Source organism: Entelurus aequoreus, linkage group LG04 (assembly GCF_033978785.1).
Source record: "Entelurus aequoreus isolate RoL-2023_Sb linkage group LG04, RoL_Eaeq_v1.1, whole genome shotgun sequence".
Classification (NCBI taxonomy): domain Eukaryota; kingdom Metazoa; phylum Chordata; class Actinopteri; order Syngnathiformes; family Syngnathidae; genus Entelurus; species Entelurus aequoreus.
The window spans coordinates 16421907-16441006 of NC_084734.1; the positions used below are offsets into that span (position 1 = coordinate 16421907).

The following is a 19100-nucleotide window of genomic DNA, read 5'->3' on the forward strand; positions in this document are numbered from 1 at the left end:
ATGGAGGCAAGGATTAGTGATTTAGAAGTAGCTAAAACTAGCTAGCCATGTCTTAAACCACCTCTCCCTGAGGGCGTTTCAGTGTTATAACTTCACCTTTGTCGTGATTTTTTAGGCCAAATGCGTCCATTCTCCCTTTTCTGTCCACACACTGTGTCTGCTTGTAAGTACTCCGTGTGTGTGCGCTGCCGAACATGCTCCTCTGTTCATAAAACCAGCAATGTCATGACGTGACGACGCACCGTCATGCCCGATAAAAAAGCGCGGGGGGTTGGAACCAATACTTTTTAGAGGCGGTATAGTACGGAATATGATTCTTTAGTATCGCGGTACTATACTAGTACCGGTATACCGTACAACCCTAATTTATAGACACAAAAATACATTGCTGCTTCAGTGCCTCATGACCTTCTTCTACTGATATTTGGTAATCAATTCTTTATTGAAATTGTTGTCTGTGAATGCAGCCTAACTCTGGTCTAAACATGAAGGTAGTCCTAAAGAACAGAACCTTGATTTGTGGCATTGATCGATGTTATGGACTCACACCTGATCTATTATAAAAAATAAAGAATTCCATCCATCCATTTTCTACCGCTTGTCCCTTATGGGGTCGCGGGGGGTGCTGGAGCCTATCTCAGCTGCATTCGGGCGGAAGGCGGGGTACACCCTGGACAAGTCGCCACCTCATCGCAGGGCCAACACAAATAGACAGACAACATTCACACACTAGGGCCCAAGAATTCAATTGAATTTATTTTCATGCCATTCCACATGCATCGCAACCGATCACCCGAGAACGAGGGTCCCAACGTCTTTTTCCCCCAGCTGGGGTCTTTTGAGTTCAATCAGGTGACGTCGTCGTGAGTTTGTAAACACTTGTGATTAAGCGATACATGAATACGTTTTGATTGATCGATTGGTTGGCGTGTGTTTCAATGAGGATTGTCAGGTTCAAACACTGATGACATCTATTAAACAAGACAAGAAGCAAGGAATTAAACAGGGACAGAATTCAATTTGGCTCAATTGAAGAGAAACATCTGGGCTGTACTCTTTGTACAGTCTCCCACCACGCTCTGACGAAAGATTGTACGCCTTTTATTTGGACTTTCCCTGATTACATGGCAACAGCTGTTTCTAAAGGGAGGGGGGTCGTAAACAGCCGCTGCCTTTGGTCACAAAACAGTTCGAAGAAACGGTGCCTGGAGGGGAGTCAGGTCCTGCTTCCTCTCCGCTTTGTAAATCTCGGGTCAAGACACAATCTTCCTGTGGATTACAATGCATCAAAGAAACCGACACCTTCATGTCGCTTCCCATCCTACACAGTGGAGTTTTACAAGCCTTTTGCTCATGGCAACACAAAGTTTTGTGATAACTTAGATACAATTATTCTGACAATGATTGAGCGCCAATTTACACTTTCTACTTACTCTTATTATTATTATTATTGTTATTATTGTTATTATTATTATTATTATTATTATTATTATGGGACTGCTGTGCAAGCACTTATTCACGAAAACAATCACGGTTTTTGACACTCACTGCCGTCACAGACTTGTGTGAACTTCTATATTTGCATGCTACCGCTAGCACGCTAAAGCATGCAGAGTAGAGTCGGGATGTCCTAACGTGGTCGACGCGTACAAAAAAAATCTGACACATTTTGTGGAGTGAAAATGCTCAATCCAATGTAGGTCAACATAAGCTCAGCGAAACACAATCCTGGATGTGTGTCGTACTGTTGGTTAAAAAAGTAATCTGGGTGGTTTCTCTTAGACACACAACTCATTTTGCCTTTGCAATATGCTGAGGACCGATACAAATTTCCTACTAGCGTTGTCCGGATACCAATAATTTAGTACCGGTACCGATACCAAAATGTATATATCGATACTTTGATACTTTTCCAAATAAAGGGAACTGTTAAAAATGTCAATATTGGCTTTATTTAACAGAGTATCTTACACTACATTAAACACTCGCAGTCAAAGAACAATTTCACAAGGTTAAAATATAAATCAAAAGGCATTGAAACGACATCGACCCCGAAGGGAACGTCCGCCCTGTGCTGCTCGACTACAGTCTGCACCGGACCGAACAGCAGGACAGGTGTAACGACTACATTATTACCTTTTTATAACTCCTTGTGCAGATCTGAATGTTCAATATTTAAATATTTACCTAAGTTTGAAGCAAAGGTGGTAACACCAATCACCACATTTGGCGAGGCGTGTTTTAAAGCAGCTGTTGTGAGAGTAGCGTATGTGTGTGTGTGTGTGTGTGTGTACTCCTTTAAGAATGGCAGTATGTGGGGTGAGTGAGTGAGTGAGTGGGCAAGTTAGGAGAGGTAGCGCTACCATGTGTGGGGGAGTCAATAGCATGGTAGGTGTCCGGTTGTGCCCTGTGGAAATTATACAAACCCCAAAACCAGTGAAGTTGTCACGTTGTGTAAATGGTAAATAAAAACAGAATACAATGATTTGCAAATCCTTTTCATCTTATATTCAATTGAATAGACTGCAAAGACAAGATACTTAACGTTCGAACTGAAAAGACTTTATTTTTTGCAAATATTAGCTCATTTGGAATTTGATGCCTGAAACATGTTTCAAAAAAGCTGGCACAAGTGGCAAAAAAGACTGGGAAAGTTGAAGAATGCCCATCAATCACTTATTTGGAACATCCCACAGGTGAACAGGCTAATTAGGAACAGGTGGGTGCCATGATTGGGTATGAAAGCAGCTTCCATGAAATGCTCAGTCATTCACAAACAAGGATGGGGCGAGGGTCTCCACTTTGTCAACAAATGCCTGAGCAAATTGTCGAACAGTTTAAGAACAACATTTCTCAACGAGCTATTGCAATGAATTTAGGGATTTCACCATCTACGGTCCGTAATATCATCAAAAGGTTCAGAGAATCTGGAGAAATCACTGCATGTAAGCGATGATATTACGGACTTTCGATCCCTCTGGCGGTACTGCATAAACAATTGACATCAGTGTGTAAAGGATATCACCACATGGGCTCAGGAACACTTCAGAAAACCACTGTCAGTAACTACAGTTGGTCGCTACATCTGTAAGTGCAAGTTAAAACTTTAGTATGCAAAGCGAAAGCCATTTATCAACAACACCCAGAAACACTGCCAGCTTCGCTGGGCCCGAGCTCACCTAAGATGGACTGATGCAAAGTGTAAAAGTATTCTGTGGTCTGACATTTCAAATTGTTTTTGGAAACTGTGGACGTCATGTCTTCTGGACCAAAGAGGAAAAGAACCATCCAGATTGTTATAGGCGCAAAGTGTAAAAGCCAGCATGTGTGATGGTATGGGGGTGTATTAGTGCCCAAGACATGGGTACCTTACACATCTGTGAAGGCACCATTAATGCTGAAAGGTACATACAGGTTTTGGAGCAACATATGTTGCCATCCAAGCTACGTTATCATGGACGCCCCTGCTTATTTCAGCAAGACAATGCCAAGCCACATGTTACATCAACGTGGCTTCATACTAAAAGAGTGTGGGTACTAGACTGGCCTGCCTGTAGTCCAGACCTGTCTCCTATTGAAAATGTGTGCCGCAATATGAAGCCTAAAATACCACAAGGGAGACCCCCGGACTGTTGGAACAACTTAAGCTGTACATCAAGCAAGAATGGGAAATAATTCCACCTGAGAAGCTTCAAAAATGTGTCTCCTCAGTTCCCAAACGTTTACTGAGTGTTGTTAAAAGGAAAAGCCATGTAACACAGAGGTAAACATCGTTTTTTCCACTTTTCCTCTCCAAGATGTTATTACTTGTATGCACTTTGTGTGCGCGTTTTGACGTACAACATCATGTGCCTCGGCTCTGTGGTCACCGCCGCAAAGCAACACTCAGATGAACGAGCGGTACCAGTACTTTTCAAAGGTGGCATAGTACCGATTTCAATTGATTAGCACCGGGATACTTTTAGTACCGGTATACCGTACGAACCCTATTTCCTACTAAAATTCTCTGATCTTGCATCCTCATAGATGGAAAGTAATCTTCTCCTTTCTCATAGAGGCAGTCGAACAAAAAGTGGCAACATAAAGTGCTTTGCAGGAAAAACAAAATAAAGACACACCCTCACGGTATTGACAATAACAAAACATTACATAGCACTAAGGATTTGAGGAAAAAGGCCACCTTTGAGGCATCCACACTGGAGAATAACTCACATTACACAAAACATAGTAATATTATAAATGTATGTAAAAATGTAATATAAATGAATAAAAACATAACATTGAGAGAATAGTGGTTATAATAGCAATAATTAATACATGCAAATAAAAACATAAGAAGTGTTTTATTGCTAAGAATGTAACATTCACACACAAATAATCTACATGTTGGTGTGAAGAGAAGTGTGTTGGCACGGGATGATGGCGTTGTCTTTGTTACAGACGTGGTCACATGTGCAGAATCCTACATCTTTTCGGGGATTACGCGTGCAATAAAAATAAGAGCTTTTACATCCAAACAAGGTGAAAGCAGTCCTTTCCTTCTGGATGGTTCCTGCAGGTCACACATTAAACCTCACACACCAGTCCTGCACCCTCGAAGGATTAGTGGGGTAACAAATACATCTTGTTTTCACCCACATTCCTCTGCAGCAGATTATTATTCTGTTTTCACCTCAGCAGAGTGGGTCACCTAGAAAAGGCAGACAAATCTCCCAAGAAAGAACACAATTGTCCAGTGGGCCAAGTACTCTAATGTACTGAACACTACTTTACTGTACTTTACACTACTGTACTCTACTGTACTGTACTGAACACTACTTTACTGTACTCTACTGTACTGTACACTACTCTACTTTACTGTACATTACTGTACTCTACTCTACTTTACTGTACTCTACACTCCTCTACTTTACTCTACTGTACGGCTGTACATTACTCTACTGTACTGTACTGTATGCTACACTACTCTACTGTACTATATGCTACTCTACCATACTGTACTGTAATCTACTGTACTGTACAAGTTATTATTATCATCATTATTATAATTTTTTTATCATTATTAATATTATTTTAAAATTATTATTATTAGTTTTAAATGGTAAATGATTGTTATCATTAATTGTATTATTATAAAATTATTTGTATTATTATTTTAAAATTATTATTATTATCATCATTATTATTATTATTTGTTTTATTATTATCATTATTATAATCATTATTATTAAACTATTTTGTTATCATTATTAAAATTGTTATTTTAAAATGATTATTATCATCATTATTTTTATCATCATTATTATTAAATTATGTTTTAATATCATTAATATTATTTTTTAAATTATTATTAGTTTTAAATTAGTATTAGTATTATCTTTAATTATTATCATTGTTATTGTTTATTATTTTTAAATGATTATTATTATCTTTATTATTAAATTATTTTATTATTATTTTGAAATTACCATTTTTTTTCATTATTATCAATTTTATAATAATAATTATTAAACTATTTTTATTATCATTATTATTATTTTTGAATTAGTATTATTATTATCATCATTATTATTTAATTTTTTTAATTATCATTAATAATATTGTTTTAAAATGATTATTATTTTTAAATTATTATTATAATCATTAATTGTTATCATTATTATTATCATGAGATTATTTTATTATTATTCTCATTATTTGTTATTATTATTATCATTATTATACTCATTATTACTAAACTATTTTATTATGAATTATTAATATTATTATTTTTATTTTTTAATTATTAGTAATTAACATCAATATTATTATTATCATTATTATTATTATCTGGCAAATGGCGGTTAGCTCAGCTATTAGCATGGATTGCTCTCAGTGTGTAACATGTTCAGCCTCGTCCTTCAGTGATAATACTACTTACAACACTACGAAATGCAGTTTATTTGCCGTGATTGAGATGATGATTATTAAAGTTAAGTTAAAGTTAAAGTACCAAGGATAATAACACACACTCACTAGGTGTGGTGACATTTGACTTGTTCACCCCCTGGGAGGTGAGGGGAGCAGTGAGCAGCAGTGTATAACACACTGTAAATATTCAGACTTCAAAGCACTATTTAGCTAAGCAAGCATTCTATTGGTTTTGGATAATCTTGGTCTGGGGCAGCTAGGTTATCGGTCCGCTTGCATTTTCTTTAGAGATGAGACTATTTTATAAATCTGAGCAAGCAGCCTCTTAATTTTTGTGTGAACATCTGGCACACGGTGTTTGAGTTAGAGGTCTTATTCCTTGTTACAAGCAGCCTATTGATCTTTAGGTTTTGCTGACTCATGATGGTAGAGGAAGCTGAGGTCAAAGGTCAAAATAAAGACCTGATCCTTGTCAGCATTCGTGGCCTCTTGTACTTCAAACATCCAAGGACTGTTGTTCTGAAGTCGGAACAAGCATCCTATTGATTTTGAATGGTTCACATGGCAGGGGTAGCTGAGATCTGAGGTCAAAGAACACATGTTCCTACTAATCACATCTTTACACTTCAAAGGATGACTTGTGTACATGGCAGCAAGAAACCTATTGATTTTTCAAAGTCAAAATATTGTTTTAAATCACAGCAAGAAATCTATTTATTTTGTTTTTGTTTTTTTAAATATTTGTGACATGGTGGCAGAGGTAGCTGAGGTCAAAAGTCTTGTCATTCTTCTACGGAGTTCAAACGTCCAGGCATTCATTGTTTCTGTCTATTAGAGCAAGCACCCTATTGATTTTGAACATTTTACATAGAAGTAGCTGGAATCAAAGGTCAAAATGATTTCCTCTCACTTTTCTATCGGTTACATCTTCAAACTTTAAGGGATGATTTTTGTAAATCACAACAAGGCACCTATTGTTTTTTGAAATATTTGACATGATGGTAGCGTTAGTCATCTTCCTACTGTCTTCAAACATTCTGGCATTTGTTATTGTTCCATGTCAGAGCAAGCACCCTATTGATTTTGATTGTGATGTTTTACATCGTAGAGGTAGCTAGGCTAAAAGGTCAAACTAATTTTATTTGTCACATCTTCCAATGCTAAAGGAGGATTTCTGTAAATCACAGCAAGAAACCTATTGGTTTTAAAATATTTGAGACATAACGGTAGCTGACTGGGTTCAAATGAAGAACCATAAATGATACCTGTTATGTTGTTACTGTCTTCAAACTTTATGTCAGAGCAAGCAACCTACTGATTTTGACATATGTTTTAACACTTAATCAGCTGAGATCACTTCCTGTGTGTGCACAAGTGTGTTATGCACACGTGTGTTGTGTAAAAGTGTGTTGTGCAAATGTGTTGTGCACAAGTGTGATGTGCAAAAATGTGATTTGCAACGTGTGCACAAGTGTGTTGAGCACAAGTGTGTTGAGCACAAGTGTGCTGTGCACAAGTGTGCTGTGCAAATGTGTGATGTGCAAATGTGTTGTGTGCAATTGTGTTGTGCAAAAGTGTGATGTGCAAATGTGTTGTGCAAAAGTGTGATGTGCAAGTGTGTTGTGCACAAGTGTGATGTGCAAAAATGTGATTTGCACAAGGGTGTTGTGCAAAAGTGTGTTGTGCAAATGCGTGATGTGCAAATGTGTGATGTGCAAATGTGTTGTGTGCAAATGTGTTATGCAAAAGTGTGATGTGCAAAAGTGTGATATGCAAGTGTGTTGTGCACAAGTGTGATGTGCAAACATTTTATTTGCACAAGTGTGTTGTGCAAAAGTGTGTTGTGCAAAAGTGTGTTGTGCAAAAGTGTTGTGTGCAAATGTGTTGTGCACAAGTGTTGTGCACAAGTGTGTTGTGCAAAAGTGTGATGTGCAAAAGTGTGATGTGCAAGAGTGTTGTGCACAAGTGTGATGTGCAAAAATTTGATTTGCACAAGTGTGTTGTGCAAAAGTGTGATGTGCAAAAGTGTGTCGTGGAAAAGTGATGTGCAAAAGTGCGTCGTGCAAAAGTGTGTTGTGCAAAAGTGTGTTGTGCAAAAGTGTGATGTGCAAAAGTAGGTCGTGCAAAAGTGTGATGTGCAAAAATGTGGTGTGCACAAGTGTGTTGTGCAAAAGTGTGTTGTGCACAAGTGTGTTCAGAAATTGTGTTGTGCACTTGGTGACCTAGTGGTTCGAGTGTCCGCCCTGAGATCGGTAGGTCGTGAGTTCAAACCCCGGCCGAGTCATACCCGAGACTATAAAAATGGGACCCATTACTTCCCTGCTTGTCACTCAGCTTCAAGGGTTGGAATTGGGGGTTAAATCACCAAAATGATTCCCGGGTGCGGCCACCGCTGCTGCTCACTGCTCCCCTCACCTCCCAGGAGGTGATCAAGGGTGATGGGTCAAATGCAGAGGATAATTTCGCCACACCTAGTGTGTGTGTAGGTGACAATCATTGGTACTTTAACTTTAACAAGTGTGTTGTGTTGACTGTCGCTGCATCTGACGTTGTGGTGTCGCTGCAGGCGGCACAAGACGTGGCGTCAAGTAAGCCGAGGTCACTTCAGCGCGCCTCCTCGGTCACACATCCAATATTCAGCAGGGGGCGATCATTACTCCCAAGTCTGGACACGTTACACACTTTCAGTCCCAGCAAACACAAACTTTGTCTCATCTTTTTCTGCCTAAATTCACTTGAATGTGTTTTATTAAAACATGAGCAAATATTGCATCAGAACCAAGTTATTTACCACCGCCTCAATTTCATCTATAACTAAACGTGAGACTGCTCCATCTAGTGGTAGACAATTGTATAACTAAACGTGAGACTGCTCCATCTAGTGGTAGACAATTGTATAACTAAACGTGAGACTGCTCCATCTAGTGGTAGACAATTGTATAACTAAACGTGAGACTGCTCCATCTAGTGGTAGACAATTGTATAACTAAACGTGAGACTGCTCCATCTAGTGGTAGACAATTGTATAACTAAACGTGAGACTGCTCCATCTAGTGGTAGACAATGGTATAACTAAACGTGAGACTGCTCCATCTAGTGGTAGACAATTGTATAACTAAACATGAGACTGCTCCATCTAGTGGTAGACAATTGTATAACTAAACGTGAGACTGCTCCATCTAGTGGTAGACAATTGTATAACTAAACGTGAGACTGCTCCATCTAGTGGTAGACAATTGTATAACTAAACGTGAGACTGCTCCATCTAGTGGTAGACAATTGTATAACTAAACGTGAGACTGCTCCATCTAGTGGTAGACAATTGTATAACTAAACATGAGACTGCTCCATCTAGTGGTAGACAATTGTATAACTAAACATGAGACTGCTCCATCTAGTGGTAGACAATTGTATAACTAAACATGAGACTGCTCCATCTAGTAGTAGACAATTGTATAACTAAACGTGAGACTGCTCCATCTAGTGGTAGACAATTGTATAACTAAACGTGAGACTGCTCCATCTAGTGGTAGACAATTGTATAACTAAACGTGAGACTGCTCCATCTAGTGGTAGACGATTTTATAACTAAACATGAGACTGCTCCATCTAGTGGTAGACAATTGTATAACTAAACATGAGACTGCTCCATCTAGTGGTAGACAATTGTATAACTAAACATGAGACTGCTCCATCTAGTGGTAGACAATTGTATAACTAAACATGAGACTGCTCCATCTAGTGGTAGACGATTGTATAACTAAACATGAGACTGCTCCATCTAGTGGTAGACAATTGTATAACTAAACATGAGACTGCTCCATCTAGTGGTAGACAATTGTATAACTAAACATGAGACTGCTCCATCTAGTGGTAGACGATTGTATAACTAAACATGAGACTGCTCCATCTAGTGGTAGACAATTGTATAACTAAACGTGAGACTGCTCCATCTAGTGGTAGACAATTGTTTAACTAAACATGAGACTGCTCCATCTAGTGGTAGACAATTGTATAACTAAACGTGAGACTCCTCCATCTAGTGGTAGACAATTGTATAACTAAACGTGAGACTGCTCCATCTAGTGGTAGACAATTGTATAACTAAACGTGAGACTGCTCCATCTAGTGGTAGACAATTGTATAACTAAACGTGAGACTGCTCCATCTAGTGGTAGACGATTTTATAACTAAACGTGAGACTGCTCCATCTAGTGGTAGACAATTGTATAACTAAACATGAGACTGCTCCATCTAGTGGTAGACAATTGTATAACTAAACATGAGACTGCTCCATCTAGTGGTAGACAATTGTGTAACTAAACATGAGACTGCTCCATCTAGTGGTAGACAATTGTATAACTAAACGTGAGACTGCTCCATCTAGTGGTAGACGATTGTATAACTAAACGTGAGACTGCTCCATCTAGTGGTAGACGATTTTATAACTAAACATGAGACTGCTCCATCTAGTGGTAGACAATTGTATAACTAAACATGAGACTGCTCCATCTAGTGGTAGACAATTGTATAACTAAACATGAGACTGCTCCATCTAGTGGTAGACAATTGTATAACTAAACATGAGACTGCTCCATCTAGTGGTAGACAATTGTATAACTAAACATGAGACTGCTCCATCTAGTGGTAGACAATTGTATAACTAAACATGAGACTGCTCCATCTAGTGGTAGACAATTGTATAACTAAACATGAGACTGCTCCATCTAGTGGTAGACAATTGTATAACTAAACGTGAGACTGCTCCATCTAGTGGTAGACAATTGTATAACTAAACGTGAGACTGCTCCATCTAGTGGTAGACAATTGTATAACTAAACGTGAGACTGCTCCATCTAGTGGTAGACAATTGTATAACTAAACGTGAGACTGCTCCATCTAGTGGTAGACAATTGTATAACTAAACGTGAGACTGCTCCATCTAGTGGTAGACAATTGTATAACTAAACGTGAGACTGCTCCATCTAGTGGTAGACAATTGTATAACTAAACATGAGACTGCTCCATCTAGTGGTAGACAATTGTATAACTAAACATGAGACTGCTCCATCTAGTGGTAGACAATTGTATAACTAAACATGAGACTGCTCCATTTAGTGGTAGACAATTGTATAACTAAACGTGAGACTGCTCCATCTAGTGGTAGACAATTGTATAACTAAACATGAGACTGCTCCATTTAGTGGTAGACAATTGTATAAACACACATTTATTCATCAAATATTGGCTCGTTGATTTCAAAGGAAAATGTCCAAAATATAAAATATATTGTCAAATATTTATTTTGTCCTTTAAAGTGGCCCACCACATTTTAAGTGGTCTATCTCGTCATTTAATTTGAGCCACTTTGTCATTTAAAGTGGACCACCACATAATTTTAAGTGGTCCGTCACATCATTTAAGGTGGTCGATCATGTCCTTTAATGTGGCCCACCACTTCATTTTAAAGTGGTCCGTCACATCATTTAATGTGGTCGATCATGTCCTTTAAAGTGGCCCACCACTTCATTTTAAGTTGTCTGTCACGTCATCCGATCATGTCCTTTAAAGTGGCCCACCACTTCATTTTAAAGTGGTCCGTCATATCATTTAATGTGGTCGATCATGTCCTTTAAAGTGGCCCACCACTTCATTTTAAGTTGTCCGTCACATCATTTGAGGTGGTCGATCATGTCCTTAATATGGCCCACCACTTCATTTTAAAGTGGTCCGTCATATCATTTAATGTGGTCGATCATGTCCTTTAAAGTGCCCCACCACTTCATTTTAAGTTGTCCGTCACATCATTTAAGGTGGTCGATCATGTCCTTTAAAGTGGACCACCACTTCATTTTAAGTTGTCAGTTAAGTTGGTCGATCATGTCCTTTAAATTGGCCCACCACTTCATTTTAGGTTGTCCGTCACATCATTTAAGGTGGTCGATCATGTCCTTTAAAGTGGACCACCACTTCATTTTAAGTTGTCAGTTAAGGTGGTCGATCATGTCCTTTAAATTGGCCCACCACTTCATTTTAAGTGGTCTGTCGCATCATTTAATATGGTCGATCATGTACTTTAAAATGGCCCACCACATTATTTTAAGTGGTCTTTCACGTCATTTAATGTGGTCGATCATGTCCTTTAAAGTGGCCCACCATATAATTTTAAGTGGTCTGTCACATCGTTTAATTTGAGACACTTTGTCATTTAAACTGGCCCACCACATCATTTTAAGTGGTCTGTCACATCATTTAAGGTGGTTGATCATGTCCTTTAAAGTGGCCCACCACTTCATTTTAAAGTGGTCCGTCATATCATTTAATGTGGTCGATCATGTCCTTTAAAGTGGCCCACCACTTCATTTTAGGTTGTCCGTCACATCATTTAAGGTGGTCGATCATGTCCTTTAAAGTGGACCACCACTTCATTTTAAGTTGTCAGTTAAGGTGGTCGATCATGTCCTTCAAAATTGGCCCACCACTTCATTTTAAGTGGTCTGTCGCATCATTTAATATGGTCGATCATGTACTTTAAAATGGCCCACCACATTATTTTAAGTGGTCTTTCACGTCATTTAATGTGGTCGATCATGTCCTTTAAAGTGGCCCACCATATCATTTTAAGTGGTCTGTCACATCGTTTAATTTGAGACACTTTGTCATTTAATTTGGCCCACCACATCATTTTAAGTGGTCTGTCACATCATTTAAGGTGGTCGATCATGTCCTTTAAGGTGGCCCACCACTTCATTTTAAAGTGGTCCGTCATATCATTTAATGTGGTCGATCATGTCCTTTAAAGTGGCCCACCACTTCATTTTAGGTTGTCCGTCACATCATTTAAGGTGGTCGATCATGTCCTTTAAAGTGGACCACCACTTCATTTTAAGTTGTCAGTTAAGGTGGTCGATCATGTCCTTCAAAATTGGCCCACCACTTCATTTTAAGTGGTCTGTCGCATCATTTAATATGGTCGATCATGTACTTTAAAATGGCCCACCACATTATTTTAAGTGGTCTTTCACGTCATTTAACGTGGTCGATCATGTCCTTTAAAGTGGCCCACCATATCATTTTAAGTGGTCTGTCACATCGTTTAATTTGAGACACTTTGTCATTTAATTTGGCCCACCACATCATTTTAAGTGGGCTGTCACATCATTTAAGGTGGTTGATCATGTCCTTTAAAGTGGACCACCACTTGATTTTATGTGGTCTTTCACGTCACTTAATGTGGTCGATCATGTCCTTTAATTTTGCCCACCATATAATTTTAAGTGGTCCGTCACATCGTTGAATTTGAGCCAATTTGTCATTTAAATTGGCCCACCACATAATTTTAAGTGGTCTGTCACATCATTTAAGGTGGTCGATCATGTCCTCTAAAGTGGCCCACCACTTCATTTTAAAGTGGTCCGTCACATCATTCAAGGTGGTCGATCATGTCCTTTAAAGTGGCCCACCACTTCATTTTAAGTGGTCTGTCACGTCATTTAATATGGTCGATCATGTCCTTTAAAATGGCCCCTTTAAAATGGCCCACCATATCATTTTAAGTGGTCTGTCACGTCGTTTAATTTGAGACACTTTGTCATTTAAGTTGACCCACCACTTCATTTTAAGTGGTCCGTCACATCATTTAAGGTGGTCCATCATGTCCTTTAATTTGGCCCACCATATCATTTTAAGTGGTCTGTCACGTCGTTTAATTTGAGACACTTTGTCATTTAAATTGGCCCACCACTTCATTTTAAGTGGTCCGTCACATCATTTAAGGTGGTCCATCATGTCCTTTATAGTGCCCCACCACTTCATTTTAAGTGGTCCGTCACATCATTTAAGGTGGTCCATCATGTCCTCTAAAGTGGCCCACCACTTCATTTTAAGTGGTCTGTCACGTCATTTAATGTGGTCAATCATGTCCTTTAATTAGGCCCGCCACTTCATTTTAAGTGGTCTGTCTCATCATTTAATTTGAGCCACTTTGTCATTTAAAGTGGACCACCACATCATTTTAAGTGGTCTGTCACATCATTTAAGGTGGTCGATCATGTCCTTTAAATTGGCCCACCACTTCATTTTAAGTGGTCCGTCACATCATTTAAGGTGGTCCATCATGTCCTCTAAATTGGCCCACCACATCATTTTAAGTGGTCACAATGTCGGATAGAGTTCTAAAAAAATTATGACAGACCACCTAAAAAAAAAAACGGAATGGAATTTGACAGTTTTTTACTGAATGGGACACCCAAAATGTACATGAAAATAAAGAAAGTGAGATTTACAATATTAACTATGAGCAATAAAACCCTGAATATTAACAACGTGTGAACATCGCTCCTCTTTTACTTCTCAGACTAGCGCCTCGATAGTTGTGTATCTTTTACAATCAAGCAAAACACAACAAAAATGTAACAAACAAACAAGGGTAATAAACACCTACAATATGATATATAATCACTTTTATGCAGACATTTATTGTAAAAATATGTTCCTGACACATGGCTGCTCTGAAAACAAACCCCGCCCACTCTGCTTTGTCCCTGGTCTGAGCTGCTGTGACGTAGATTACCGTAATAACTCCTATAACACTCAAAAGCGCAGATTTCAACCGTTGAAATACTTTCTATAGTTCAAGACTTCCGGTCATTTAAAAACAACACTGCACATCATAATGGCGGCGACAGTTTTGATGTTAAAGGTCTTAAAAAATGATGTAGAACGTCCGACGGGCCGTATTTTGCCCAGGTCTGTCCTAAACCAACATATTAAACCTGTTATTTCCATTTTATATTTTGACCTTTTGATGTGGCAGGTTTAAATCATTAATCACTTCATATTATGCAAATAGGAAACTGTGACGTCATTTGATTAAAAAAAGCCTTAAAAGTGTCAAAATAGCCTATAAAAAAATTTTTTTTTTCTTTTCTGAAAAAGTCCTCTTGTGCCCTGAGGTTGAAATACATCATTTATTCAGCGTGATATTTTGCTCTTGTGTTGCAGAGGTGACTGTTCCTATGAGCATGAAGGAGGTTGGTGGCTACATAGAGAAGCAGGTTGCGTACCTGTCAGGTGAGCGCCTAGAAGTGTGTGTGTGAACTCCGCTAAAGCAATGGAGGGTTTTCATGTGTTTTATCTCTAGGTGGTCGTGGAGAAGACTCCAGCGTCATCATCACTCTCCCACAATGCTCTGCTTTCAGGGACATCCCAGAGGAGGCCTTGGCCAAAGTCTTCACGTACCTCACACTCATCCCCAGGTGTGTGTGTGTGTGTGTGTGTGTGCGTGTGTGTGTGTGTGTGTGTGCAGGTGTGCTCACGTCACCGTCACTGCAGTGCGCCAAATAGTGGTCTTTGGATTCTGAGCACAGCCTGGCCTGGATGGACATGGAGTCCTGCTGATGTCAGCGATAGTGTCATGTAGTTCTCCAGTCTACACAACACACACTTTGATTCCTGTCCCACACGAGCTCCGCTGTTGTATTGTGCTTCTTCAAATAACGCGTACAACACTGCCACCTCTGACATCAGGCAGCCTGAGGTGCTACAATTTAGAATTTAATTGGAATTTTGGAGAAAAAAAAAACATATTTCATGGCACCTTCAGTTCAGTTCAGTGTGTCATTTGGCTTCATTTTGGCTTCAAATCAGTCGTTTATTAGTTTATTTTGAACCAGCCCAACAAAGGGACATGTTTACATTTGCACAATTCAAAAGGTCTGAAAATGAGTAAGAAGAAGCAGAGTTTATTTAACCCTATACATGTGGCAGCAATTACTGAGGTATATATATATATATATATATATATATATATATATATATATATATATATATATATATATATATATATATATATATACATATATATATATATATATATATATATATATATATATATATATATATATATATATACAGATATATACACACACACATATATATATATATATATATATATATATATATATATATATATATATATATATATATATATATATATATATATATATATATTTATTTAATCTAAATATAGCTCAATATTCGTTCGGTCAGGAAAAAACACGGAGGCAATTTCATCCCTACAAGCCTGTTTCGCAGGTTTCCCTGCTCTTCAGAGAAGAAAAAAATCTCCCCTGAAGAGCAAGGAAAACTGCAAAACAGGCTTGTAGGGATGAATTAGCCTCCGTGTTTTTTCCTGACCTAACACATGTATGTATATATACATATATTTATATATATATATATATATATATATATATATATATATATATATATATATATATATATATATATATATATATATATATATATATATATATATATATATATATATATATATATATATATATATATATATATATATATATATATATATATATATATATATATATTTTTATATATATATATATATATATATATATATATATATATATATATATATATATATATATATATATATATATATATATATATATATATATATATATATATATATATATATATAAGGGACAAGCGGTACAAAATGGATGGCTGGATGATGGATATATATATATATATATATATATATATATATATATATATATATATATATATAAGGGACAAGCGGTAAAAAATGGATGGCTGGATGATGGATATATATATATATATATATACATATTGAGACTTTTATTAGTAGATTGCACAGTACAGTACATATTCCGTACAATTGACCACTAAATGGTAACACCCGAATAAGTTTTTCAACTTGTTTAAGTCGGGGTCCACGTTAATCAATTCATGGTACAAATATATACTATCATCATAATACAGTCATCACACAAGTTAATCATCAGAGTATATATATTGAATTATTTACATTATACATTATTTACAATCCGGGATGTGGAGGGGGGGGGGGGGTCATCAACAATTGCACCATCAGAGAAATGGACATTGAAACACTATACGACTGACTTGGTAGGATATGTACAGCAGGTAGTGGACATAGAGAGAGAGACATCAGAAAGCATAAGAACAAGTATATACATTTGATTATTTACAATCCGGGGATGTGGAAGGGGGAGGGTGTTAGTTTAGGGTTGCAGTTGCCTGGAGGTGTTCTTTTATTGCGGTTTTGTACATGAGTTTTTTAGTGGCAAGGTAACTATCGACCTGTTCATAAACTATATTTTCCATTACTTTCGAAATGGAACTGAGAATAGAAACAGGTCGGTAGTTGCCAGGTTCCAATTTGCTTCCTTTTTAAAAAGGGGAGTTACTCTTGCTATCTTGAAATCTTTTGGTACTTGGCCTTGTGTAATTAAGAGGTTTATTATGTGTGTGATGATTGGGACAATGGTGGTGGCAGAGTCCCTGAGGAATCTGGAGGGGATATTGTCAAGGCCGGTGGCCTTGTTTAGGTGGAGCACGCTCAATTTTTTAAGCACCTCGTCAGCTGAGACCATTTCTAATTTGAAATCGTTGTTGGATACTCCTAGCTTTCTGTAGAAGGCTTTAATGTGTTCTACACCAAAGCGACCAGAGTGGTGGGACAGCTTGTTAACTAGAGTTGTGGCTATGCTGGTGAAAAAGGTGTTAAGTCTGCTTTCTACCTCCATTTTGTATATATATATATATATATATATAAATATTTGTGTGTGTGTGTATGTATATATATACACTGTATATATATATATAAATATATATGTGTGTGTGTGTATATATATATATATATATATATATATATATATATATATATATATATATATATATATATATATATATATATATATATATATATATATATATATATATATATATATATATACATATATATATATATACAGTATATATACATATATATACATATATATATATATGTATATATATATATGTGCCAAAAGTTTGGACACACCTTCTTAGTCAATGCATTTTCTTTATTTTCATGACTATTCACATCAAAACTATGAATGAACACATGTGGAGTTATGTACTTAACAAAAAAAGGTGAAATAACTGAAAACATGTTTTATATTCTAGTTTCTTCAAAATAGCCACCCTTTGCTCTGATTACTGCTTTGCTTCAGAGCAAAGGGTGGCTATTTTGAAGAAACTAGAATATACAACATGTTTTCAGTTATTTCACCTTTTTTTGTTAAGTACATAACTCCACATGTGTTCATTCATAGTTTCAATGTGACAATCTACAATGTAAATAGTCATGAAAATAAAGAAAACTCATTGAATGAGAAGCTGTGTCCAAACTTTTGGCCTGTACTGTATGTATTTACACATTTATATATTTTTTCTTGTCAAGCTTTCATATTATATTCAAGGCAAAATTCTAACTTTTGTGTGATAGTGATATAGTGACGCCCTTCCCCCAGAAAAAGAGTAATTAGAAAATGACAAGGCTGACCATCTTTACTTTATTACTCTATGCAGTTGTTCAGGTCCTCCTCACTAGCTCAATTTAGATGCACAAAGTTCATATTTTCCATATTATATCTACCTGTCCACCTTCAAGACTCATGCCAAAACCCAGGTTTTTTATCAAAATGTATTTATTTTAGTTTTTTTCAAACTTAATTTTTATTGGAGTTTTATTTCAAGTTTGTAAATACTAAACTTTTAATTTGTCATGTTTTTACTTTATTTAATGTCTCGTCGTTTCCTGTTTAATTCATTACTTTTTTTGTATTTGATTATTTCCAGAGATGTCCGATAATATCGGACTGACAATATTATCGGTCGATAAATGCTTTAAAATGTAATATCGGAAATTATCGGTATCGGTTTCAAAAAGTAAAATGTATGACTTTTTAAAACGCTGCTGTACGGAGTGGTACACGGACGTAGGGAGAAGTACAGAGCGCCAATAAACCTTTAAGGCACTTTCTTTGCGTGCTGGCCCAATCAAATAATATCTACGGCTTTTCACACACACAAGTGAATGCCATGCATACTTGGTCAACAGCCATACAGGTCACACTGAGGGTAGCCGTATAAACAACTTTAACACTGTTACAAATATGCGCCACACTGTGAACCCACACCAAACAAGAATGACAAACACATTTCGGGAGAACATCCGCACCGTAACACAACATAAACACAACAGAACAAATACCCAGAACCCCTTGCAGCACTAACTCTTCCGGGACGCTACAATATACACCCCTCGCTACCCCCTAACCCCCGCCACCCCCAACTCA

At 37.1% G+C, this 19100-nt stretch overlaps 1 protein-coding gene across 1 annotated transcript in view; it reads left to right on the forward strand.

The window, feature by feature from the left end:
• The window catches only part of mcf2a (MCF.2 cell line derived transforming sequence a), a 106163-nt gene that overhangs the window by 11607 nt on the left and 75456 nt on the right, over positions 1-19100 (forward strand). Inside the window, exons 3-4 of the mRNA XM_062044326.1 lie at positions 14914-14982; positions 15053-15167. Of these exons, the coding sequence (XP_061900310.1) occupies positions 14914-14982; positions 15053-15167 (184 nt within the window). The remainder of the gene's footprint in view (positions 1-14913; positions 14983-15052; positions 15168-19100) is intronic.